The 26,623-nt window shown below is 38.9% G+C and overlaps 2 protein-coding genes across 8 annotated transcripts in view; one reads left to right on the forward strand and one right to left on the reverse strand.

The window, feature by feature from the left end:
• The window catches only part of LOC122821533 (dedicator of cytokinesis protein 7-like), a 28,173-nt gene extending 5,707 nt beyond the window's left edge, over positions 1-22,466 (reverse strand). Inside the window, exons 1-39 of one of the 6 annotated variants that reach the window (XM_044099535.1) lie at positions 22,241-22,466; positions 20,417-20,504; positions 19,246-19,421; positions 18,961-19,029; positions 18,761-18,887; positions 18,165-18,377; positions 17,731-17,816; positions 17,540-17,606; positions 17,137-17,286; positions 15,708-15,788; positions 15,346-15,502; positions 15,101-15,231; positions 12,816-12,909; positions 12,537-12,699; positions 9,847-9,964; positions 9,459-9,529; positions 9,252-9,390; positions 9,055-9,156; positions 8,889-8,975; positions 8,073-8,304; positions 6,616-6,780; positions 6,340-6,509; positions 5,829-5,930; positions 5,371-5,457; positions 5,032-5,127; positions 4,760-4,900; positions 3,744-3,857; positions 3,474-3,644; positions 3,191-3,330; positions 2,837-3,006; positions 2,591-2,742; positions 2,229-2,411; positions 1,454-1,580; positions 1,283-1,367; positions 1,094-1,190; positions 869-1,003; positions 534-686; positions 225-383; positions 16-116 (exon numbers count right to left, since the gene is read on the reverse strand). In XM_044099535.1, coding sequence (XP_043955470.1) covers positions 16-116; positions 225-383; positions 534-686; positions 869-1,003; positions 1,094-1,190; positions 1,283-1,367; positions 1,454-1,580; positions 2,229-2,411; positions 2,591-2,742; positions 2,837-3,006; positions 3,191-3,330; positions 3,474-3,644; positions 3,744-3,857; positions 4,760-4,900; positions 5,032-5,127; positions 5,371-5,457; positions 5,829-5,930; positions 6,340-6,509; positions 6,616-6,780; positions 8,073-8,304; positions 8,889-8,975; positions 9,055-9,156; positions 9,252-9,390; positions 9,459-9,529; positions 9,847-9,964; positions 12,537-12,699; positions 12,816-12,909; positions 15,101-15,231; positions 15,346-15,502; positions 15,708-15,788; positions 17,137-17,286; positions 17,540-17,606; positions 17,731-17,816; positions 18,165-18,377; positions 18,761-18,887; positions 18,961-19,029; positions 19,246-19,421; positions 20,417-20,504; positions 22,241-22,290 — 4,949 coding nt within the window. In that variant the 5' untranslated portion in view covers positions 22,291-22,466. Of the gene's footprint in view, positions 1-15; positions 117-224; positions 384-533; positions 687-868; positions 1,004-1,093; positions 1,191-1,282; positions 1,368-1,453; positions 1,581-2,228; positions 2,412-2,590; positions 2,743-2,836; positions 3,007-3,190; positions 3,331-3,473; positions 3,645-3,743; positions 3,858-4,759; positions 4,901-5,031; positions 5,128-5,370; positions 5,458-5,828; positions 5,931-6,339; positions 6,513-6,615; positions 6,781-8,072; positions 8,305-8,888; positions 8,976-9,054; positions 9,157-9,251; positions 9,391-9,458; positions 9,530-9,846; positions 9,965-12,536; positions 12,700-12,815; positions 12,910-15,100; positions 15,232-15,345; positions 15,503-15,707; positions 15,789-17,136; positions 17,287-17,539; positions 17,607-17,730; positions 17,817-18,164; positions 18,378-18,760; positions 18,888-18,960; positions 19,030-19,245; positions 19,422-20,416; positions 20,505-22,240 lie in introns of all 6 variants that reach the window. The other 5 variants (XM_044099534.1, XM_044099538.1, XM_044099537.1 and 2 more) reach the window with 5 other exon arrangements.
• On the forward strand, positions 10,962-12,320 carry angptl8 (angiopoietin like 8). 2 transcript variants are annotated; one of them, XM_044099541.1, is made up of 4 exons: positions 10,962-11,391; positions 11,660-11,809; positions 11,911-12,021; positions 12,111-12,320. In XM_044099541.1, exons 1-4 carry the CDS (start codon positions 11,086-11,088, stop codon positions 12,126-12,128), a joined length of 585 nt encoding a protein of 194 aa, XP_043955476.1. In that variant the 5' UTR covers positions 10,962-11,085; the 3' UTR covers positions 12,129-12,320. The 2 variants fall into 2 exon arrangements, with proteins under 2 accessions (XP_043955476.1, XP_043955475.1); XM_044099540.1 differs by having other exon boundaries at positions 11,911-12,306.
• Positions 22,467-26,623: the final 4,157 nt, after the last annotated feature.

Here is a 26,623-nt window from a genome sequence, read left to right on the forward strand (position 1 = left end):
TGGTTTTCCCAATACCTGTACATCAGGTCAATGAGCATTTCAGGGTCCTCCTGATGCTCTTTCATTTTTACAGTGTCGGTAAGAATCATGTGCAGGTTGAACACCAGATCCTGGACCTGTAGTTTTGAAAAAAAAACAAAAAAAAACAAAACACCCACCAACATTTATCATCACGCCCTTTCAATTTGAAGACAGCTTTAAAAAAAGGGTTACGTGTAAACTACCTGCTCTGGGAAAGGCGTGTCACGCAGCTCTAGGTCCTCCTCAGCATATGTCAAAATTGTCTTTAGTGACCGACGAAGATGTTCTTCGTTGAAGTTCTGCGATGTTCCCACCAAAGAGGACAGAGACATGGTGACTTGCATCTTCACTCGTGCAAAGTTCTGATGCAAGACCAGAGAGAAAGAGGCAAGTTGTAAATAACAACATTATATTCCACATGCAATGCATATGTATTTCTGTTTAACTGAGATGTTGGTACAGGAACAATGAAAGGCATTTGAGGGAATAAATTAAAACGGTGATAAACTTACATTTCCAATCTCAAAGTTCTGCCTCATGAGGAGATAAAGAGAGGCGGAGGCCTGGCTCCTGACGGAGCCGACGCTGCTGCTGCAGTGACGGAGGAGACGCAAACAAAGGTCTGCACAAAGCTCAGTGTCCTCTTCAAACAGCATCTCTGGAAACTGCTCAAAAATACGACTTCAGTTAACTCAATTTACTATTTACACTGAGGTGCCAGCTGAAGCATTGAAAATGATTTAATGCGCTTAAAATAAATGATTAAATTTAAAAAAAAAGCAGGAATGCGTTTGTGTTCTGTTGAAGTAGTTGTAGTTTAAGTCCTGAAAAGGCACTGGTTTCTCACCTTGTAAACCAGTGCTCTCTGTGTAGTAAAGCAATGCTGCAGAAAGAGGGCGCTCTGGTTGCCTGCCATGCTGTGAAGAATCACTCTCAGGACTCCACCGAGAACGCTCTCCTTCAGTTCAGAGGCAACCACAGTCTGAAGGAGGACAGAGACACGACAAGCTGAAACTTAATAAAATAAAAAGGCAACTAAATATGACAGAAAAAAGAAAACGTTTAGTGTTACCTTCACTATAATTTCCAGTGTGTCCAGTACTATGAGGGATACCTCAGTAGCTAAGTTTCCATCCACCACAGACTCCTGCTCCATCTCAGCCTTACTCCTGTAAGTTTATTCAGCGTTCATCAGTGTATCACACAGCAAAGCATCAGAGAAGCTTATTCACTACCAACTTCAACACTGTAATTGACATACTTATCAACTCTGTCTGTATTTTGTCTCCAGTGGGTGACATTCTTTTTCCACCTGACATTTTCCTGGCTACCATAAGGACTCCTTTCTGTTACAATAACAAAAAAAGGTGAATTTGTGAGATTTTAACACCTGTGGACAAATCATGAACCATCATATTTTCACGCTCCTCACCTCTGCAGCGGCGGACCATCTCTTGACGAGCCCCTATAGTTCCCAGAATGGCTTCCTCCAACCGAGCTTTCATGTCCTGAGACTTTTTAAATGTCAGGCTGTTTATTCTTTCCAGTGCTTTCCTCCCCTGCAAGAAAAGTTTGTCAGAAAATGTCAGCAGCACACTAAAGGGACATAAAACAAAAATATATTTAGAAAGTATACAAAACTGGCAAAAATAACAAATCAAGAAAGATTTATTTTAAAAATTTGTAAGATAAGCCTAATAAAAATGACACATTTACAATTTTTTGGGGGGATAAATTAGCATCACGATTATGTTAATGCACACTAAAAAACACACCACTTTATAGCCTCACACACCAATCTGAATGTGTCAACAAGAAAACAGAGTTTCTGAATTTTGATTCCAAATTTTCTAGCTACCATAAGAAAGTTGAAGTTGAAGTTGCCCATGTTGTTCCTCTAAGCTCTGCTCTAACATTATTTTTCAAGCTGTGAGAGCAAATGTTTAGCTGGAAATCTTACCATGTACAGTTTTATAAATAAGAAGGTAACTATATGTCTTGTTTTTAATTCTGCAATAAATAAGACAGCCCAATGCATAAACACTAGCATCTTATCCAAAAGTATTTAAACTGGATGTAGGCATTTATGACAGTGAGGGTTCAGATAACTGGTGCAGAAATATATTAGATTTCCATTTCCGTGTGTTAAATGAATAGTAATGAAATGCTTACACACACCAATAGGCTATCTATACTCATTACTTTACCTTGTATTCAAAACAGGACACACACAGATGAAGTAGATCCAACAAGCGGTTGATCTGCAGGACAGATAAGTCCAACACCCAGCGCTCCAGGAGAGACGCGTCTGCGTTTTTCAGCACCCACAGGAAGCACACCAGCAGAGTCCGGCTGCATTCGGCAGACAGAGAGCTGCTCTGGCGCCCGGCCTGGTGGAAAATGGACAAAAACAGAAACTCAAGAGCAAGTCTTGGGATCCGCTTCAGAAAAGAAGAAAAAGGACAAAAATAGAGCGTGAAGGAGCTGACTGTCTACACGGCAGCCGACCTTCGACCCATCAGTCTGTACGGCCCAGGAGAACAGGCTGACCATTGCCATTATCACTTACCACAGAGGGGAGAGCAAATGGGTTGGCTTTGGCATGTGGTAAAGGGGAGCCAGCAATCGCCATGGCAACAGACTGGCTGATAATGTTGCCACTGTCTGGGTCAGTGTCTTCAAAGTAGGCAGAGGACAGGCGAGCGCGAGAAAGCGAGGAATCTAAAAGATGAAAAGGACTCTGAGGCATGTAGTGTTTCAGAAATAAAAGATTTTTTTTTTCTTTTTCAAATGGCCCACAAAACATTCCACTGACCACAGAAATCGTGGAGCTGAGGCAGCGACTCCATGACAATGGGCAGCAGGGGCAGGTAGAGCTGAGCAACATGCGCCCTAACCTGAGGGTCCTGGTAACGAGGGTCCGCATCATGGCTGCACAGCAGCGAGTGAATGGCACAGATGGCCTTTTTATGAAGGAAGAAAACCCTGCAGACAACAAGAGTTCATGATCCACCTCTGTTTCAATCCTCACTGAATGTGGCGCCACTGGGACTGACTAAAAATACAAATCTCAACAAAAGTACAAGGTTGTAATGTGACAAATGTGAACATGTTTATGAGGATGAATACTTTTGAAAGGCACTGTATATAGAAAATATTAAGAACCTACCCTTCACCATCAGGATCAAGAATGAGAGCGAGTTCAGTGAGCAGCAGGCCAGACAGGAAGTGCTGCTGGCGGAAAGGGACCGACATCTCAAACATGGTGGCCACACCCTGGTCTTGCACCATGCCTGAAAATGCTGAGCTCTGCCAAACAAAACAGATATTAATAAGATAATATAAACTCTGTGAATACAATTTTGTAAATAGGAAAACAGAAACTTTTAAAACTGAGATTCATAAATGTAAAAGTACAAAAAACATCTACACTTTGGAGCCTACTTGAGTACCTGTGAAGTGGTGGATGATGTAGAAGGGGAGGGGGATGCTGGAGGGCTCAGAGTTGAGCAGGGCAAGTTGAGGATGACATAATGCTCATGGCTGCACACAATACGCATAAAGTCCATCCTTAAGGCATTCAGAGAGCTGGAATTTTGTGTCGTGTGGAGCTTGTTAGCGATCTGTTAAACACATATTCATTGAGCGCAAGACATTGAAAAGCGAGAGCAGAACTGGGTCGTCTGAAGCTACGGGAAAATTATTAGGAGATCAATAGAAACCTGTTTGTAGTAGGAGCGAATGAGGTTGAAGACAAAACCCCGGTCCATCAGAGACAGCAGATCATTAAGGAAGAAGGCCAGACTGTTGTTCAGCCTCTCCACAACCTCCACATCCTGAGGGGATCAATAACAAGAAGAGAGTTTACAGGTGCATTTCAACAAATGTGAGCTTCAACAAAAAGTTCATTTATTTCAGTAATTCAATTGAAAAGTCGGCAGTAAACATTTAGATAAAAAATTGAGTGAGACATTTCATACTTACTTTGGATGAATGTGGCTTATAGCAACAAGAAATCCAAAATTCCCTTTCTCAGAAAATGTAAATATGTTATATAGAACCAATGAAAAGGATTTTATTATAGAATTTTAAGCCTACTGTATGATTTATACACTGTGTGGTTGGGCCTTAAATAACTGCAACAGATGTTGAAAGTTTGGTGTGATCTTATTTTTGACCGTGCTGAGGAAGATGATGGAAGCATGAAATGATGTAAAATGTTCTGTCAGAAGAATGTGGTGCCCATAAACATTATATAAAACAAAGCCAAAAGCTCCCAAAACCATTACTGACTGTGGTGATTTCTCACTGGACCTCAAGCAAATAGAATTATGGGCTTTTCCACTCTTTCTTCAGACTCAGGAACATTCATTTCTGAATTAAATGATATATGTACTTTGATTTGAAAAGAGAAGTTCTACATATCAGTAGAGTTGCCTTAGTGTTATCTCTGGTTCAGAAGTGGCTTAAAATAAGTCAAGTTGCAGTTTTAGCCCCAGTTCTGGATATGCCTGTGTGTGTTGGCTCACCCCTCCCTGATCTTGCTCCTTTAAAATGATCTGCTTCACTATCTTTTTAAACTTGTAGCAATTCCTCTTGCTTTTGCATATTCTTTTTCCTTAGATTAATATTCCAGAATTCAGCTCTTCCCCCACCTAGAATTCACCTCACGTATTTTAACTTAGTGTTATTAAAAACCCAGACAGCAGATCATTTTGTCTTTATTGCACACATTTACCTTGTGATGTCTGCTTGCAACGTCTGCACTGATGGCACACACGAGTGCTGCAATGTCGTCAACAAAGCGGTCTGGGAAGCGCTGTCGCCTGGGAGAATCCACTTTAGAGGTCAGGAATAAGTGATGAGCCATGCTCTTGGTCTGAAGAAAGAAAAGGAAATAAACTCTTAAACAAAAACAGCTTTTTCCTAATTTAAAAGTTGTGATTTGACTGTGTTTGCTTTGGATGCATAAGAATTATATGGACCAATAAAATTCACAGAAATACTGACCATCAGTTGGAAGAAGAACCAAGCCTGCTGCAGCGTTGCTTCCCTCACTGCGCTGGTGCTGACCACCCACTGCAGCGCCAGCTCCTCGTGGAGCAACTAGACGTGAACCAACACAGCAGGTTTTAGCTCACAGGAGGAAACAATGAGATGTCGCTTTCACTTTTTTGTCAGATATGAATATTTTGTAAATGCAACTACATTTAAAACACAAATAACAAGAAGAAAACGCAAACAATGTGCATTCTAAAAATCTTAAGTTTTAAAAATACAAAAAATGTGGGTATGATTTAGGGAAGAATGTGAATGTTTTGTTTACATTAGATGCCACTTTTGTTTTACCTTCTTCGTAATCGGTCTGGTGGGAACAGTTAACAAGGCCACACTGTCCAGAAAGGCAGACATGCGATTGCAGCTGTGGTCGCTTGCCTGACATGAGGTGGTGGTGAGGTGAACACAGACATGAGGACAGCGACGTGAAAATGGGTGAATGAAAACGGGCAGGTGGAGGGAGTTCTTTTTACGAACTCTGATGAGGCTGAAAGGAAATCTAACGAGCTCCAGGATGAGCTTCTGTCAATTAGGCGCTCGTTAGGACAGCGGGGAGAAAATGTTTTGGAAATGATCAAGGAAATGTAGTTTAAAAAAAAATAGCAGTAGGATGAGATTTGCAGAGAATGAGTCCATGCAGAGAAAAAAGCAACCTCTGAGAAATTGGATAAGAAAAAAAATCGAGGAGCTGATCGGGGGCTGTGAGCAATGAAGGTGGACATGAAGAGGAAGAAGGAAGGATTTGGCACCTGCTTGAGCTCGCAGCTGGAGTTGGGGTTCCGGCGTAGCACAGATCTGGAGGCCCCAGGGGCATAAGCAGAGTTTACCCAGGAGTGGGAGCGGTCAATGCCCTGCCATGAGCACCCAAAGAAACACACACCCAAACACACACAGAGTGGCAAGAGGCAAGGACACAGTGAGCAAAGGGAGGCTAATTATCACACAGGATTTTATTTCAGGTTGAAAATCAGGAAGAAACAAAAATTAAGCTCAAAGGCGCAATAAAGGGGAAAAGCAGGGAGGGAAGAAAAACTGGAGGAGCCAACAGAAACAAAAGACAAAAGTAATTGTAACGATTAAGCAGTGATTAATTACTGGAACAGTTCTCAGTCGACTTGAGTCTAATGAATCTGCTGTGAAGAGTTAAGACACTATAATTAAATCAACATAAAATTATGAAAAATGTGAAGAACAGCACAGTGGCTCTAATAAAGACATAAAATAAAGACTCTCAGCATAATATGGAGAATATTAACTCACCTTGCTTCCTATGATCCTTTGGACTTCCTCATCCGGGGAAATCGGCGTGCTGGCCAGGTCGGGGTTGGAGTTGCTGATGCTCTTTGACCGGGACAGATGCAGGCTGCTCGGGCGGCCTGTCGCCCTGGATAAGGTAGCATACTGCACCGGCATCTCATAGGGATGGGCGCCTGCTTTTTAGGAGGAAAATTAAACGCACAAAGATATGAAACATACAAATGGCTGAAAGGGCTTTTGCAAAGTTGCATAAACAGTCAGTTCTGACTGGTTGCTCACCTGCTGGAGGCATGACAGGTTCAGCGGTGGGCAGGCGGAAAACGTAATAGACATAAGACGCCAACAGGTTGTTGCGACCGTGCTGGTCTTGGTTTCCCTCCAGGTTTTTGTGGATCTGGTTAACCAACAGTGCCATGGCTTCAAAAGCAGCCCGGCCGAGGTTCACTACAGGTCAAAAAAAGATACGAGAAAAAAAGCAAATTAAAACACAGGTATAAATGACAAGAAACAAGACTTTTCTATTGAAATGATTTTTATTCTTTTTAAAGAAAAATATGTTCTTTTTTGAGTTTTGAGCCTCATCACTCTGAAATACACATCATACAGCCATAAAATGTTCTTAAACTCAATAGATAAACTAGATTGTTTGTTAAAACATAATATACAAATCAGTAAGTAATAATAATATACTCATTTTAAAGTGGAAATTGTACTGTCTCTGCCCTAAATTTCCTGTGAAAATTTAATCTATAACAAAAGCTGGCAAATGTTAAGCTCTACTTTTAACACAAAAAAGGCTGATTTTATAAAAGAGTTTTTAAATGTAGAGCACATCAACACATCAAATGACCTTATCATCTATAAGAGCTGCTTTTCTCCAGGTCTTTTTAAAATGTCCAAGCTGGTCCTTTTAGGTCTGGCCAAAATAATCTCATATGCAGAAGATGTTTTATCTGAATTCTTGTCAAAATATGACAAAGTCCTTTGTAGAAATAATCTTAATGATAATTTAGAAAATCAAAAAGATTTTAAATAATCTCTAACTTTAAATTTAGATTAATGTGCTAAACTCTAAAACTGTACACATTTCTTTTTTGTTTTATAGCTGAATAATTACACGTTTGAAACTTTGAAAGTGAAAACAGCCTGTGTCTCTCTACAGTGTAAAGAAAGTGTTAAAATATGCAACTAATTATCCAGTGAAATATGCCTGAGAGAAATGTTTCTGTCTGTATGCATATGTTAGGTCGGCCAAAACTGGACTTGGGGAGCCAGGCTTTTTGTAGATCAGTGATCGATCAGAAAACTGGGTTGGATAGGTTGTAAGAGTCACTGCTTTATTAAACTTTATTCAATACAGTTTAATAATGCTACATAAAAAAGAATCTGGCAAACAGAGGAATGATTTGGTGATTATTTGTTACTTGACAGACAAATCTATGCCGTTTTTAAGTGAGAGATTGTCTTGCTGTCATGGTGAGCATAGTGACTGGACAGGTAAAAAAGTGAAAAAACTGTTTAAAGTTTAAAACTTTTAAAATCTTCAAAAAAAAAAAACCTCAACGCTATTAACCAACACCGATTTAAACCACTACAGAGCACAGAACCATGGATCTAGGAGGCAAGCAGATTTAAATGACACATGGGAATTTATTAAAAAATAATCCACAAGTTTACCCTTTTAAAAAATATCCCATCAGCACTCCTTGATTAGAACTAATAAAAAAAACACTCACCAATTTGGCCTGCAATGACTGGCGGGTACACAATTAGCTGAATGAGCTTGTTGAGTAGCTGATGCAAAAATCTGACACAAATATCCAGCTGAGATCCTCTCAGCGCTGAGATGCTGGCCTTCAGCTCGCCTTCCATGTTTGCTTCGGTAATAATCACATCCTTCAGTCGGAACGGGAAGGAGTACTCCTCGAGGACATACACCAGAGTAAAGAACTTATCCAGGTGTGCATCCTGAAGGGTAGAGCCAGTCAAACACAGATTTATATTTGTTAGAACAAACACAGAAATCCAGCAGACATTTAAGGCAATATTTAGTCTTTTTAAATCCATATAAGAATCAAATTACAGACGTTTGCAGCCCTAAACACAAATGTAAAAGTTACTGAGGAATTTTTTAATTTTTTGGATTACCCAATTAATAATTGGATAGCAAAAGATGCTTAGAGGAGATTAATTTTTATTTATTTATTTTTAACCAAATTTGAACCAGGGAACGCTAAAATTAGGTTACTAGCAGGTCTGGGTAGAACATATTTACAGAAAAAGTTTATTATTTCTTTATCTTAAGTGGAAAACATACTTATTTTTCTTGCTTTGGCATAATTACTGCTCTGAGTGTGTTGTTCTGTCACCAAATGGCATTTTTTTGAGTCTGTATACTCCAGTTACGATCAATCGATTACTAAGTAGATAATTCCTTCAATATTCGATTCATGGTGATTGATTGTTTCAGTCCTACATTAAAGATTTTATGAGTCTGAGAGAAAAGCAAACTGGTAAGCTTAACCCTCAGTTAAATAAACATTTTTATGTACCTGAGTGTGAACAGAGGAGGTTGCTGTCACCTCGACATTGAAAACTCCTTTGTGATTATCCACCCACTTCATGCCTGGAAGCTGAACCTGCCACACATTGAAATTCGACTCATTTAACAGCGCACCGTGACGTCACAAAGGAATTGCTGTTGGCAGACAAACTCACATCAGGGGTGAGCACCGAGTAGCTGGGTGGAGGCTTTTCCACAGACACAGGAAGACTGAAGGAGCCGGTGCGCAGTCGGCCGTGCTGCATCAAAGGTATCCACTGCGGGCGGAAAGACATGTGATCTCTCCCAAAAGGCGAGAGTACAAAAAGAGCTGCCAAACAAGTTAACATGTGGGTGAAAGTGTTAAACTCACAGTGTAGCCCACCGGGGTCTCCAGAGGAGTGTTCTGCTTGGGTTGGCAGCTGATGTGGTAGAAGGTGAACAGCAGATGATGGTTGTCTGTCAGATTGGCAGGAATCTTCATCTTCATCTCCTCATAGAACTCAGGGGACCTTATGAGCAAGAGTTAATGTTCAAGAGAGCTGAACAGAGAGAGGGTAAAAGAGCGAAAGAGCCTTACTTGTTATGATAGATGATGGGAGTGTATGCCTCTTTCATGAACTCGGCACAACTTGACTTTCCGAAGATGACCTGGTCAAAAAGGCCCAGTGTGAAGGTCATTTTCAACCACTAACATGGAGCACTCGTTTTAAATTACCAGCTCTATTATTGCATGCAGGTTTATAGAAGAAGCTATTTAACCTGCTGCACTCACGTCAAAGATCCACTTAAAAAAAAAACAAGCAAACCTAGAATAAACTCTATATTATAATTTAATGTTCTTGTTGCCAATAAATTAGACATCCAACTAAAAATTAGTTTTAAGTGGATATCTTTGTCTTGAGCAATTTTTTCAAATAAATTTTTTTAGGATACAACAATTATGTTCGTCTTTGAACGGGACTCACCGGTAAAGCTTGGCTGGGATCTTCACCTGCCATAAACTGAACTTTCACAGCAATGTTCCTGACTGAGCCCTGGCGGCTGCTGAAGTTCAGACTTTGCGGGTACACATAGAGCAGGTTTCTGAGACATGAGGAACAAGCAGAGGGAGACAATTTAATACAGAAATAAATCTGTGAAGGTAAAACCGAAATAAAGTTCCTCGCTTTTGTTATATTGTCATTAGGAAAAGCATATAGAGTGTCTTCTAAAGGAATTCATACCTAATGAACTTTTTTTTACATTTTGTCATGTTACAATCATAAACTTCGGGTTGTCATATTGGGATTTTGTGACACACCAACACAAAGCAGTGAGTGACTGTGAAGTGAAAGTAAAAAAATATATAAAATTTTTCTATATGTTTTAGGACTTATAAGAGTGGTATACATTTTGTTTGTATTTATGCCATTGGAGTCAATACTCCAGTGGCAGCAGAACCTTTTGTTACAATTCCTTCTTTAAGTCTTGAGATAAGTTCAGATCAGCTCAGTCCCTTTGGTTGGGAACATCTGTGAATATAATTCAGTCTAGCTCTAAAATTCTGATAAAATACATTAAAGATTGTGATTTCAATGTGATATCAATATATCTACAAGGCATTTTACAACCTACAAATTTTTTACAAGATTCAGAAAGTATGATCCTCTTAGAGAATGAGAGTCCTGTGCGTACGTGAGCGACGTTTGACCCATCACCGTATTCTCACTCATGTCACCAACTTCTGTCCAAGTTAAACACACACAGGTTACTACTGTTCATATTTTGAAACATCTGATGTAAATTAGATGTTAGGCTACTAGGAGAAAGATTACCACAGTATAAACGTAATACCACTTATTTTAATGCTACAAATGTTTGCATTTGTAGCTTCAAGTACATCTCTTCCATACATCATATGCATGGTGCAATAGTGCATGACCTAAACGACAAAATTAGACTCTCTTTGGTTAAGCTTTAAGAGAAGGTCACAGAGACCAAGGCCGTGAAACTAAACTTGGGATCGAACCACAAACGAGCTAATGTTTCACCACAGTGCTGCGTGTCCAGTTCCTATAAAAGGCGCAGCAGCAGGCCTGAAAATTCAGATGAAATTCTGGTTGAAAGGGAGATAGATATTCTCCTCTTACAGTTTTCATCTTTTAACTTGCATGTAAGTATTTTGGAGGAAGTGGGTTTAAGAAAAAAAGAAAGCCCCTATTAAAATGAGCTGGAGCCTGTATTTCATGTGTTTAGTTGGGGGTTTCGGAGTGGTCCTTGCCGGCCCCATCAGGAAGACGGGCAGCATGGAGGGCAAGGTTGCGCCTCAGGAGGAAGTAAACGTGCTCATGTTTGGAGTCATACAGCTGAGCGAGTCGCTCAACTACGTCTTTGAAACCACTGAGGCAAAGATAGAGAGAATCAGCAAGACTATGAAGAGTCATGAAGAAACCCTCCAACGGCTGGGGCAGCAGACTGAACAGGCTGCAGAAGTGGAGCAACAGACAAAAGTAATCGTCCAGCTGCTGCAGGTAGGACCAGGGATAAACGTAAACACCGGATTCCATGTGTGAAGCTGAATAGTCGCACAATTACAGTTCAGATTATGCAGATATAAAATACAGAAGCTAGGGAAGACTAAAAGAGTTAGACAGTTAAAGCAAAGTTCAACAATGTAAAGCACCTATTTTATTCAGCGACTTATAGAAAAATGTAATTTAGACTCTTAGTAAGGTGGATCTAGTTTATATAGAAACTGCTGTTACAGAGAATAACAAGGCTAAATCCTTATTTTCACAGGAACAAATGGCAAAACAACAGGCTCAGACCCATATCACAAAAGACTGGCTGAACAGCATAGAGAAGGACGAGGAGGAACTGAGGGCAAAAGTTCAACACCTGGAGATGTACCTCAACAACGTTGCACCAAACAGCCTCAAGGAGCTGCAGGTAAATCTGAAAACTCAACTCATTCACTGTCAAACTGTAAATTTTATTTTATTTCCTTATTTTCATCACATTTAAACATCTATATTTTTTTTTTTCTTAAGAATAAAGCAGAGGTGCATCTCCAAATCTTGAAAGGTTTACAGACCTGGAACAAGAACCAGAAAAAGGATATTGAGACTCAAGATGAGCAGCTTTCCAAACTGCAAAAGATGGTAACTTGCTTATTCAACACATTTCATATGAAGAACTTATTCTATTTGTTTATTTGAATTAAAAATGTTCGTTTCTGTGTTTCTTTCAGAGTGAAACTATGCCATAGCTCATTCAGGACTCATCAGTTCATTGAATAAGAAAAAAATCCATCAACTCCTCATCGTTACTGCACTCCATTATTCCTATATATGAATATTAGTTCATGTTAGCAACTTTTTTAATAGAAATTAAGTTAAAATGAAGTTAAATTATACATGTTTCTTTGTTATTTGTAAATAAATAAACCCTAAAAAAAAATCCTGGTTCTTTTTTTGTGAATTTGTCTAAGTTTTGAACATATTAGAAGAATTTTTTTTTATCTTTTTGCTAAAAAAAAAAAAAAAAAAGAAAAGTCAAATCAATCAATAATCACTCAGGAAGAAGCATGCATGCAATGAGTGGCTGAACTTGTGCTTGTTCAATACAAGAGGTCAAGCCACCGCTTGCACATATGTCTTTAATGGTAAATGCCCACCTGTACGTGGTGTGCGGCGTGTACACATTACGAGCAGGGAACTCCAGCACCTCTTTGGTGGGCCGGACGCGCAAGTCCGGATAAGGTTTCACGTGAAGGAGTTCTGGTGAGAGGCAGTAATGTGGTGAGTCCGGTGCTGGAGAAATGTCGATTTTCAACTGAGCTGAGGGACACACGAAGCACAACAAGACATCAAATTAACAATAATAATAATTTTTTTTTAAAAACTCTCTTAAATCTTTTCATGCAAACTGGCACATTAAAGTACATCAGAGTTACCAGTGACAGGCCTCAGCCTCCGCAGAACAGAGGACGGCCGGCGCATGTCTGCCAAAAACTTGTAGAGGTCCTCATCACTCAGTCTATCCCCCTCCTTGATTAGCACACAGAAAAAAATAGGGTAAAAAAGGGATACAATCAGGTTTTAAATTCAGAAAATAACAAAATTATTTCCTCAAAAGTCCAAAAAAGTATTTAAAGCTGCCTCTTTATTTTATAGAAGCAACATTTGTTTTTATTAACTGCTGCAGCATGTTATCTAGCCCTCGGTATTGCTAATGCAGCACACTGACAGAGGAGGGAAGAAAGAGGGGAGGACAACGAGTTAATAAATATCAGTAGTGAATTCTAGCTCTGTTGTGTCAGGAAACCAAGACTGAAAGATTAGACTGGAGATGGAACAGCTTCTTCATTTCACTCTAGCAGCAGAATGATGCTGCATCTTTAACAAAAAAAAATATAGTAAAAAAAAAAAGGTTTCTTCATCCAGTTTCTTAATAAATACAATTTCAACTTGAATATGGAGAAATTAATATTACAGCAGATTATTTTTTAAAACACAAATAATACTTTTAACAAAAAAGTTCAAAGTCAAGTATTAATTCATGATGTATTCAGTTTTTGTTTGCACAACAAACAAAAATTGAACTATTTATCATAGTTTATCTGGTGACCCATCACAGCACAGATTAACCCCAATATGTTGGGGTCAAATTGACCCATTTTACAGTTAATTTTTATTTAAATACTTGGAAGCATTTTTTGCATGAAACTTTTTCTATTTGTTTGAATAGGTGCATTCTACTTATAAATTGAAAACTTATTAATTTTACACATTTGCAACTCCCCTGCCTCTACTTTTTACATAGATACTGTTCGGGTCAATTGACCCAGCAGTCAAGTTAAAGGGTAAAAAAGATCAAAAAATGTCCAATTCTATACGTTTCCTTGCAGCTATGAACCATATTTCACCACACACACACATACACATACATGCAAGCCCACTTTCTCACTATTCTCTTTTCTTCACTAGGAAACTGTGAGAAAACAGGTGTTCATACAACTTTTGATGAGAATTTTTTCTGTTCCCGTGGATAAACTCCACCCACACTGAGTGGACACTCATTAGAAGTGGGGGGAAACATAAATACTCTCTGCATGACTCATTTGTCTTGATTTTAATCAGCGGGTCAATTTGACCCTGAACAGTATATGTGTCTCAAGTTCAATTATAAAGATCACCCATTGAAAAGAAATCAAAATGTAATATAATTTTTTTTTTTTTTTTTTACAAAAGATTAATTTCAAGGAAATTATTGTTATTTTTGTTCATAGGGTTTTTTCAGTGGACATAAAAAATGTAAATTCCATTTTTATGACCAAATGAGTAAATGAGTAGGTTGTCGTCATTGATCCTTTATTTGTGAGAAATAAAAAAACATCATTGCACAAATATTGATTCAGATACAAAAATGTTTTGAAGGAATTTTTTGGTTTCTGACACTATTGCATGATTAAACACTCCCCAGGTCAAATTGACCCATGAACATTATTGCTGTGCCTCAGAAACGAACATAACAGGAGGGTCAAACAAATGTTAATCCAATATTGTATAAAATCAATCAAATCATAATATTGGCAAGTTATGGTTTTAGAATTTTTCAAAAATAATCACACATAAAACTGAAAAAACCTAGAGAATCTGTGTTGTTTTATGATTCCATGCTTTTAATGAGCCAAACTAGACATAAAGGGAGAAAAAAAAGATATAGACTAAAAGAATAGAGAAAAACAAAAACACAAGATTTTTGTAAAATTAAGACTGAAGTTCAAGCTAATCTTTTATTTCTACCAACGTGTTCCTTGCAAAAAAAAATTTGGAATAACAATGCTTTGGTCTGGTCCTGTTAGAGTTCTGATTTGATTCTGATAGTAAATCTGTGGAGCAAGATAAAGATTAGGGTTATGGCAACGAGGCCTTTCCTCCTTAAAAACTTGGACCTCGTCTTCAAAGATAAATTGCCAAAACAAACAGGAATGCCAAAAAGAGTGAGTTAGCAGTTTTAAGAAAGGTTCAATAGCTGTAATGATAATTTTATCAATTAAAATTGAACTTTCTTTTACTTTGTTTTGAGAAATTTCTGCCTTGGCTGAATGGGAATAATTCTTAATTTAAATCTGCCAGGGGTGTGAATAATTTTGGGCTCATCTTTAGTGTATTTAAATGTCAGCCTGTATGTTTTTACCAGCTAATACCCAGATAATACTGTTGCATTGAGTCTGACCTGTTTAAAGAAGTTGGTGACGGTGAGCGTTGCTGGGCGGAAAGTGGCAAAGTTACACATCTCCTCCCCAACACTCATCCTCTCAAACCCCTTCTTCTTTCTCTCATTCCAGGTCCCGTGGCTCTTTCGTTCTGCCAAAAGTGATTTACAAAACATGTAAATATCTAAAAATATTTGTAGAATGCTAAAGGTTGTGCACATGCGGGAATTAGAGGTGGCACTGGGGATAGAGGGGCATTCAGTACCAGAGTCAGAGTCTGGGTCAGACCGATCGAGACCGCCAACGCTGCTGACGATGTTGAGGAGGTGAATGGCTGTCCAGGCAAAAGGCATGCGGAAACGTCCAAGACGAGAGCATGCCTGCTCTGCCTGGAGGCGGAGCTTCTCCAGCTTCTCCTTGTGCTGCGGTGGAGCAACAAGAGATCAAAATGAGATCAAAGGACACTGAACTGCCAAGACCTTTCTGCAACAGCCAAAGATTTAGCAAACTAAATATGACAGTGGACACTGCAAAATCAACCAGACGGAATTGAGTAATATTTCTGGCTCAACTTTCATAGCGTCCAATGTAATACATTGCAACAGCATCACACTTTGACTCCGTTACCTTTGAGGAGTCTGACTCTTTCATGACCATGTAGGGTTCACAGCATTCACCAATGTCTCCCTGCTGAAGAACTTTTTCAAGCTGAAACAAATTTTATATGCAGGATTGTTAACAAAAGAACTATTATTTTTCACATTTCACAAAAATTAGGACACCTCTCTAAAAATTAATTATTTGGATATTTACACATGTCAAAGCACAGTAATTTACTGCATTTATACACAAAAATTACATTGCTCTAACTAAACAACTGATTTAAAAATTGCTGAGTTTAAGAAAAAAGTTAGCATACTCTTATCTCTAATAGCTAGCATGTAGCCCTGTAGTTTAAATAACATCAGTGACATGATTCTTGCTGCCAAGTACTAGTCTCTGGCATTGATCTGAGGGACATTTCACCTGATCTAACAACATTTTTGACCTTTAGGTTGGCCATTCTACTTCATGTCTTAGTTTTCAGCCAATACTTGGTGAATTCCCTGGTAAGTTTTGAGTCACTGTCATGTTGCAGGACTAATTTCTGCTTCTGCATGTCGTCCATTTGCTTCTTTAAGCATCAGATCCTTTGAAAAACTCGTAGTGGATTTTATGATGATGAGCTGACCCAGCAGTGCTGCAGCAAAGTATCCTTGATGCATGACACTCATATTATGCTTCACAGTGGATATGAGGTGTCTCATATTTGGCTCACACCAAATCCGTTCTGTGTTCTGGTTGTCCAAAAAATTTTATTTTACACTCACCTGTTTAAAGAACATTATTACTAAAGTGCTGCTCTTTAATCTCTTCACTGACCTTCATAGTTTGAGAGAAAACTTCCTCTTTGCTCACCTGCCATAAAATTTAAACTTGAGCAGTCTCTTTCTGTGCGCACAGATATAATTTCATATCAATGGCAGCCAGAGCTCAAATGTAGTTCACTTTATGATAAAATGTTTGCGTCTTTTAGCATCTCAAAATGAATGTCATCTACTAGAAGCCTATTCCTAGACAGAGGAAATGGCTGACCTCAAATTATTTTTGAGACTAAGATTAATTAAATCCTTTGCAAAACTGATAAGATGCTACAGTTCTTCTGAGGAAGCTCTTTTGATTTAATTGTGGTCTTCACTACAACTTCCATGTAGAGATCAACAAGCTAAATAAGTGAGGTGTAGGCATTCTTCAAAATGCCAAGCAACAAATTTCTAATTTTACCTGATGTGATGCATCTTTGCAAGATTTTTAGCCACAAAAATAGCTAAAAGGGGACTAAATAAATGTCAATTCCCCAGAAATTGTTGTTCAATATGACATTTTACATAAACATTAACAGGCTGAATTACTGGAAATAATTTTGGATTGTGAAAAACTATTATTAAATGTGCAAAATATACATGGGGTGCTCTAATCATGACATTTTAATTTGATTGAAATTAACTTTCTGTACCTTAATGACCAAGAAGATATCTGGAGAAGGGTATGTGATGGAGAAAATAGCAGAACGAGCCAGCGTGGATATAACTATGTGAGGTGTGTGAGGTTTCAGCAGTCCTTTCATCTGATCCGAGTTAAGGTCGAAGTAAAAATTCTCTGAGATCTGTCAAGGGAAAAAATAAATGGGAAACAGGGAAGGAGGGGGCATGGAGAGATGATAATGGAAATCTACGTCAGAGGAATTTAATTGAGTTTTGCCCAAGTGATCTTAACAAAATAAAACTCACTTAAACCTTTTAGACGGAAGGGAAACTCAATTAGTCAAACATAAGCTCAGAATTACTAAGTGGCCTTACTCAGCTTTATTGACTGTGGAAACACTTGCAAAAAAAAAAAGAAAAAGAAAAGACATTTACCTTTTTCTTTTCCTTAACGTCATAAAGAGCAAGTGATCCAAATATTGGCTCAATTTCAATCTCAAATCTGAAAAAAAAAAATTATAATATGAATTTACTGTCACATGAAAATCACACTAAGAAAGTTTTGATCTAATTTGGCCACTAAAAGAAAGAATGAGGTCATAAACACTAGGCGTTATGTTTCTTACTTTAGTGACAAACACTTGACCATAATCCTCTGGCCGCAGTGTTCTTTGGGCACCTCAGATAGAGAACATCTCTCCACTGCTTCATCCTGCCACACGAAGAAAAAAAAAAAGAATCTACAGACCATGATAACATTTAAACAGACGATGTGGTAATGTCATGGCAGACGAACAGCTATCTGTACGCAGACATAAAGAGACACGGATCGAGAGAGAAAAAAGAAAAAAACAATAAAATATTGAGGAAAGAAAAGGTCAACTAGCTTATATTTATCATCTCAAATTGATTTTGTACATCAAATAAAAGCATTAATTTTGTCTGAGTTGAACGCATCCCAAAAAGATAAACCTTGTACTTGATAAAACACTATACATTATGTGTAGGTGATTAATACATGGGTTTTCAGATAAATGTTAGCAGCTATTTTCACACAAACCTCATCAGGGGGAGGGTAGAGGCCCAGCAGGTCACTGTGGCGCTCCTGAGACCGTGCCTCCGTGTTGTTCCGGTCCATATCCTCTGCAGCTGTCCGCTCTAGCACAGACGGGAGCAACACATCAGGGGAGGAGTTCTTCAGGTCAAAGATGCTGGAGGCCCAGCTGCCTCGGGGGGTCTCATCGAGGCTAACCGACCTCCGCTTCGAGTCATCCTAAGGAACACACAGGCAGGAGAGGACATTACTTCCCCCTTCCTTCATCAGAACAGCTGCAAAGTAATGCTAAAGACTCCACTTGCTAGGTCACCCAAATATTTGAATTCCTAAGAAGCATGAGTAATTGATAAGGGAACAGCTAGAGCCACTTATCCATTATGGATGCTGAGTTGTAAACAGCTTACATTGCCCTTAGCCGTTTATAGTGGCAGACTATCATGTTAATCTCCTCATCCGGGGATGAGATGATGGAAGCTTAAGAGGAAGTAAACCTTCCTTTTAAACTTCCAGCAACGCTTTACCTCGCTTATGACCCTAAAACTGACTGAAATTGCATCTGAGTGTTTAAAACAGTAAATGCTTTCAACACAACCAACTACCTGGTCGTCCTGGCGATCGTGCGCAGCAGCCTCATCCAGTTCAAAGGTCTGTTTGACCAGCCCTCGCTGCCTCTCTCTCTGTCGCTCAGAGTTTTGAGGGGTGTAAGTGGTGCTGTAGTGTTGAAATCTGGAGGAGAAAATCAAAATGTTGAAACGGTGATAGCGTGCCCACGACAGCAGTCGATGAAACTGACACTTACTTTCTATGTATGACAAGCCAGTCATCTGTGTAGACAGCCAGGGCATCCCTCACTCTGGGATCTAGTGAGCTGCATAGAAAAACACTTGAATAATTGAACAATGGATGCCTTTATTATTTATGTTCACATAGTGTAAAAGAGAAAGGTTTTCTTCTTCTCTCTAGTAATTGCTGTCTCCCTTTACAGTGAACTAGATGCTGCTGCTTGTGCAGTAATGTATAGATCAGAAGAGGATTTGTAGATAACATAATGAGCTGTGAAGTCGAAGCAGCCCCTCTGACTTACTCCTCCTCAGGGAGAGGCGGCTCCAGTGTAGTGCACTCTTTGTCCAGCGGGAGGAGCTCCAGGTCATCCTGGGGAAACTCCATCAGCTGTCTGAGGGGGCCAGCCTCAACCCCAGGAGCGTGACTGCTCACATATTCTTCAAAGTCCACTGGTTCAACCACCTCCGTCAGGGGCAACTGTCAGAGAACATCAGGCCACGGTTACTTAACCATCGCTAAGACATCATCATCAAGACAAAACAATAATCGTCATTTGGCTGTCTTGTCTTCTCTTGTTAGGGGGGAGGGTTAGAACACATCTGACTAAACTTAAAATGTACATAAGTTAGTAATACATAAATATTGTTCCCCAATTAAATGTAAAAAAAAAAAAAAACAACAAGGAAAATCATTCTTATATATTTTAAAGCCATCACAAGAAATCTCAATTAGTTAACTATTATAATCCATTCTTGAATAATCTTTATGAATGCATGTTGAACAGCTATTTTTTCTGCTGATGTTCTGTGTGTGAGGAGAGGCCTCTGTCTGTGTTGTGAGGCGCTGTGTGTGTAGAGCCTACATCAGCAGAGATTGACTCGAGTCATTGGCTGACTTCGTTCAAGCAGGAGTTTTGAAAAAACAAATACGTTGCAGTGGAAAAAAGATTTCCCCCTTGTAGCGTTCTTCCTTTTATGCTTTTTCTTGTCAAAAATGTCTCAGATTAAGCAAGTTTAAAAATAAGACAATCTCAGTAAATACAACAATGTCCTTTTCAAATGTTGATTTTAATCTTTAGGAGTAAAAAATATATATATAACCAAGATAGTTTTTGTGTGGAAATGTGTACATTCTGTCTGTGTTAACAGAATTTAATTGTCTGGGCAATTAAAAAATTTAAATGAATCTTCTTGGGTTTTTAACCAATGCTACCTTAGGGTAATTACCTTTGAGCAGCTCTCATAAAGATTAAAAAAATTAAAGAACCAATGTTTTCCTTTTGTATCCGCAGAAATCTAAAGAAGCATCCTTGATATTCAAAAGGTAATTCCCAAAACAAACCTCCCATGAACCCAATCTTTACTTTATTTACATGTACAAAGTAATTCAAAAACAAAAATATTTAACAGTTTTAGAGGTTGTTAAAAAATGCCAGCCTGTTAAACTGGCATGTTAATTACAGGCTGACTTACAGGGTGATGAGCTCCTCCTCGTTTCTTAGACAGCTGAGGTGAGCCATAGTCTCTGGTCACTTGTTTTCTGACCTCCGCTGCAATTGTCCTGCAAAAAAAACGAAAAAAAAAAAACAAACAACTTGTTTTTGAGGAAGAAAGAAAAGGAATATGGCACCTGGAGATGATAGGCGTCAGTTGATGTTAGGGAGGTACAACGCGATTTTAAAAAGTTGGGGTTTCAAAACTGGCAGTTCACCTATCAACTGATTGTTCTCTTTACAGAGCAGAACAGCAAAAATGTAGAACATTCTGCGCATAAAGCACTTTGAATATTCCACATTGTTACTCTATACTTCTGCTAAAGTAAATGTTTCAAAGTCAAATTATCTATTGCATTTATCTATTATGATGCTATAAAAATCACATACTGTTGTCTCCTGGTCCTGTCTTATCTGGAGGCAAAATAATTGAATGTTTATTAGCTAATGTGTGCAAGGAAGAAATATTTGTATTTGTCCTGAATTACAACATATGCTTGACAGGACATTTTCCATTACTTGCCCTGTCTAAGCTCTTTTTAGAGAAGTAACACCTTCCTCTGTTCCTCTATAGTTAAGCATAAAGGTTTCAGAGACATCATCTGCAAACTATTTGTAATTGAAGGACAGCAGCTGTTGCACATGATTCAAACCTCCCAGAGCAGCAACGGGTTGGATCCCGGGAACGGGCGCAGGGCCAGATCTCTGCCTCTGGTTGCTAAGAACTTAAAACAAATGGCCAGCTTAAAGACAAAGCAGGAGAAAACCCCAATCCTCTCAGGGACAACAAACAGCTGCTGCTTTTGATGTGCTGCTGCTCTTGCTTCTCCCATATAAAAACTAAGCAAAAAAACACTCCCTTAACACCAGGTTCTCAACTTTTCCTTTTTATTTATTTATTTTTTAGTGTAAGACTTTTTATTTCACACTTATTTAGCAGCTCTGTGTTATTTTTAAGACATGGACAATTGACAAATCCATTGAAAAACAGGAAAAAGGAAAGCTGAGGGCTGCAGAGGCAGAATCAGAACAGGCTTCCCACCCTTTCCTGCATCCGGTCAAAACAATAGTGTTAGACCTACTACAGGAGACACAATCAGAAAAATGCAATGATAAACTTTTACAATTCAGGGTCTGATGCAGCTTAAAGTAGTTACTTTACACTTGACGTTACTGAACTTCATTATAAGAATCCATGTTCTTGTTTGTTTTCTGATATTTGGAGGAACTATCTGGTTTATGTACTAAGGCAATACAAATACTTGTGAATCCAGGTCAAATACAAGCATTAGGTTAAAGTACATAATCAGAGAGTCTAATATAAGTTATTTGCACACAAAAATGAGTTGTCATTTACATGGCTGTGAAGCTTTTTTTCCTCCTGGAATCTGATCAGTTAATAAGTGTAATGAGAAACGGTAGATTTGTACTTAACACGGCACTTTGCTCTGTTTTACAACATTATAATACTCCCAATTTGACACACAGCAGAAGCAGAGGAGCTCTTTCAGCGCAGTAACTCCGCTTCACCGAAGTGGCTCTTGACAACGTTGCTACCGTGCTACGATAACGCCTGTCAAACAGGTTGTTAAAACCTGTAAAGTATTTGGGAGCGCTAACCACTCCAGTTAATAGATTTTTTTTTTTTTTTTTTTTTATGAATTAGGGAAGTTACATGTTTAAGCTGAGCTGATAATATTATGTGATACATTGCGAGTCTTAGCATGGTTGCTATGTGTGCACTCGGTCCAGCAGGTCACACTATTCACTGTCGCTGTTAAAAAACAACTTATTTCAGCCTCACCGGTTGATTTTATGAGCAAACGCCCTCCTTTCGCACGCTGACGATGTCATTTCTTGCCCTCCATGTAAAGAAAGTCTTCGAAAGTCAAAGTGAAAGTGTTCTCCTCCCGAGGCGGCTTGGGTTTGTCCAGTCCTATGTTGGGATGCGGACCTCTTCCTTCTCCACACCAGGACCAGCCAAGGATCCCTCCTTGTTCCTCCTAGTGGCCGGGAGCCGAGGCGGCCGTCAGCGCCAAGCTGACTTACAACACCAATACCACTTCCGATTACCCTTCAAAATAAAACACCACTCTTGTTTATGAACGCTGACATCTAGAATTGACACCGAAGCACTGCAGTATAAACGTTATCTGAGATATTATCTTATGACTTAAGTTATTAAAATAATTTAATTCAAAAAGTACACCTCATTTATAAATCAGATGCAAATGGACTGTTATTTTTCCAACATTTATTTCTGATCACTTTGGTGATGAAATTAGAACCCAAAACTCGGCATATAATAAAAATGAAAATATTACATAAGTCAAATAAAAAAACATATTAATACAATAATATGGCCTGGGCAATCAACTAACTTAGGCTTGTTGGTGACTGCTGTGCAGAAGCATATTAATAGAAAGTTTAGTGGAAGGAAAAAGGGTTTGGTTTACACAAGAAAGAGGGATGACTGTATATTTGGATATTCTAATTTATCAACCTGCATTTGTAGGCACTGTGCAATGTTTTATTTACTTTTATTTTAATATTTCATGACGTCGTCATGACGAGCTTACTTTCTTCTCCTCACATCCGTTTTTTTTTTTTTTTGTTTTGTTTTGTTATTTTTACGGAAACTTGACTATCAAGCGGCTTCTGTAGTAGGCTACCCTAACCATCCCACCGGCCCAAATCTCACCCGACCGGTTTAAATGTCGACCTGACAATGGCGCTTACGTCTCGCAGTTTTAGGTTTCTTTGGTTTCAGTTCTGTTTAAAATATAGGAAGTAAACTAAATTAAGTTTCCAAGCCAATCCCTCTCAATGGAAACCTGACTTTGGCACTTTCACTTATTGTTGAATCAAACGAGAAGCGAAATTCTTTGTTCGATGGTTACTGTAATTTAACTACGTCTTGTGCTTTTTCTTTTTCTTTTCTTTTTTAGTTCTATTCGCAATCAAATTGTGTAAAACCAACAAGCATAAACTTTCATAGAATGCTCACCTCGTTATTTTTTTTTTTTTAAATAAGAAAAGTGTGACCATACCACGACCCCACCAACAGATGGAGCTATTCACCACGATTGGAAAATGACTGGTCTCATCAGTAATGGGTAGAAATAATTAGTTTGCAAAATTATCCCTGGGTTACAGAAGTCATCTTCCAAGAAAAAGAAAAAAAAAAAACTTTAGATACAGTGTCATTATGCGTAGTGACAAGAAATCCTACAGGGGAGCTCAATAATGCATGAGTGATATATATATATATATATATATACATGTAAAGGGATGGCATGTCAGAGCTTGTGCATTTACAGGCTTTTTTTCTGTCCTGTTTGAGAAAATATGGAAAGACATTGTCAGTAATTCTTCCCTTTAATAGAGGACTTGTCAGTTTATGGTAATGGAAGGTCTCAATCTTCCCTGGCAATCACTCCAAACCCCCATGTGTCCTCTGAGGAATATCCTGTAGCCACTCACAGTGTTGAAGCCCAAACCTTCCACCCCCTCACTCCTGCACCTCGCAGTCGCCCTATTCAGCACCCTGGAGAGCTGCTGCAGGTACTCAGCTGTCCTTTGTGACTTGGCTGATGAATGGCAGGAATTTTGTAGGGGAGATGTGAAAAATGATGAGAGGGTATATAGTTGGGCAGAAAAAGAAAAGATAACCTTGCATGACAGAGGCTTGGCTCGACCTGAGCAAGGACAGGCGTCTCTGGGATATATGTTTATGCGTGGAATAGGACTCAGAGCTGCATCAGGGCTAACAGTCTGGCCCACAGATGTAGCTGATGAAAATAAATGAAGCTCATACTCTCGATCTCCTCCCAGCATAGGCACGCTTCCATCACAATACCAAAACTCATCTTTCTTCATCTTCTTCTCACATTCAGCAAAACTATAATCTACAACACAATTTTTATGCATGATTTATACAATATAAGAATACTATACATAGAGCACATACAGTGCATACCAGAAAATTACAGTCAACACTAATGTTTCCATAATGAATTCACTTAAACGACATGCTGTGTTTCTGAATGAGATTGAAGCATCATTGCCGTGCTGAAAACAAGGGCAAGCTAACGCCTGCTTCTCTCTCTGTCCACACCTTCTCTGCTTGCTTTCTTGCCTTTCTGTTCATCGAAGGCTTTCAAATCCTAGATCGGCACTATTGTTCGAGTGCCCAGCCCCCACGGCAGTGAGAGCCCCACCACCTCCACCACCATCACCATCACTGCTGTGCAGCCGAAGAACAAAAGAGTGAGTGTCAGACACCACCCACTAGATCTCTTTCACACCAGAGCCCCCACCTCAGTTCCAGATGGGGTTGCCTTTTTTCAGGGCTTCTCTCAACCCCAAGAGTCCTCCAAAATGGAGCCCCCCTCCTCCCTTTTGGAGTCCACGTCTCAGCTGCCCGTCATCCACCTGCTCCTCCGCCACGCGCCCGTGGCCAGGGCACATCCCCTCACTATTCTGTCCCACCAGGGAGTCCTGTTAAAATCCATTGACCACTTTTTTCATTATTTCCAAGATGCAAAATTTAACAGGCAAACTTACGCTTTGTTGATACAGTTGTACATAAAAAAAAATAATATATTGTTGTTGGTTTGGGGTTTTTTTCAGTTTGAAATTATCTTATTAAAATGTTCCTATTTTAGGTCAGCTGGGATCACCAATATTAGTTATATTTCATAGATTTTTTTAAAAAATTGCTTCAAAATAAAGAATACATATTCTTAGTATTTGACATATTTACCTTTAGAACCATGCGAGGTGTCAGATGTTTTAAGTATTCTTCAACAGGTTTTTGACAATTTGCTTTCATCTTAGCCAGTTCCTCCTTAAAGAAAATGTATAACTGTCTCACATATGACCATCTTTCTACAGAACACCTCTCAGAGCATTGTGATGGCCACTCCAAAATAATGATTTTGTTGTTCTTAAACCGCTTTATAATTTAGCTTTATGTTTTGGACCATTGTCCATTTGGAAGTCACATTTGTGTCCAAGCTTTAACTTTCTGAAGGATGTCTGTGTGATGTCGCTTCAATATTTCCACATAATTTGCCTTCCTAATGATGCCATCTAATTTATGAAGTGCACCAGTCCCTCCTACAGCAAAACAACTACATACTACGAGTGTGATCATGGTCCTTGTGGTCAAACACTCAATTTTTATTTCCACAGGCCACAACCATATTCAATATTCAGTGTGCATATTTCACACCAAAACAAACTCTTATGACATCAAGATTCTCATTGTCTCACTCTCAAACCTGACTTTGGGCAAATCAAAATGATTTTGGTAAGCCTCACACTTTTAACGGAGCAGTTAGAAACAAAAAAGGTTATGTGGATTTTATGCCGTTCACGTAAAGATCTGTCTTCAACTGTAGAAAAGAAAATCTATTAAAAGAATAAATTGCAAACACAAAATAATGCTCACACTAATCTCCATTCCAAATTAATGTCCTACAACACTGGGGAGGCAGATGCTCAATTGTTTAATTCTCTAAAAGCATCAACATGCAGCTTTTTTAGAAGAATATTTGCTCCAACCTCCACCCAGTGTCTTGACCTTTCCCCTCCAGGGACGGGGAGCGTGCCTAAGCAACAGGGCACATCTGCTACAAGACAGCTGTTAAGCCTCCTAATGATGATCCAACAGTCGGGGTTGGAATGGGAGTTTAAAGTAATCGTTGCTGAATCACTCATCCTACTTTCCTTGAAATACACCAGAAAACACCAGCCCTCTTGGTAGAAGCCAAGCAGTTTATTTGGCTAATGTAGTTCTTTGTGTATTCACAAATAAACTAGAGTGAATCAGTAGAATGAACGTTGATTAGTATGAGCAGCCACAGTTTCTCCTCTGTCTCCATTACATCCATGGATATAAGATATGCTGTCACACACTGATCAAGATTTATGGTAATGGATCCTCCAGCTCTAGACGATACGTTGCACAAAATGCAGTGTTACTTGTACAATCACATTTGTTAAAATGTGCATGTAGAGAGGTTTACTTACACAGTCCTAATCTTTAATTTGAAGTTTTCAGTATGTATTTTAACCATTATGCATTTTATTCACAAACTATCTCAAAATTGTACACAAAGGCTCAAATATATACTGTCTATCTAACCTCGTGGCTATTTGGCTAAATGTCTTTAAGAGAGTT

This window comes from Gambusia affinis, linkage group LG19, assembly GCF_019740435.1.
Source record: "Gambusia affinis linkage group LG19, SWU_Gaff_1.0, whole genome shotgun sequence".
Classification (NCBI taxonomy): domain Eukaryota; kingdom Metazoa; phylum Chordata; class Actinopteri; order Cyprinodontiformes; family Poeciliidae; genus Gambusia; species Gambusia affinis.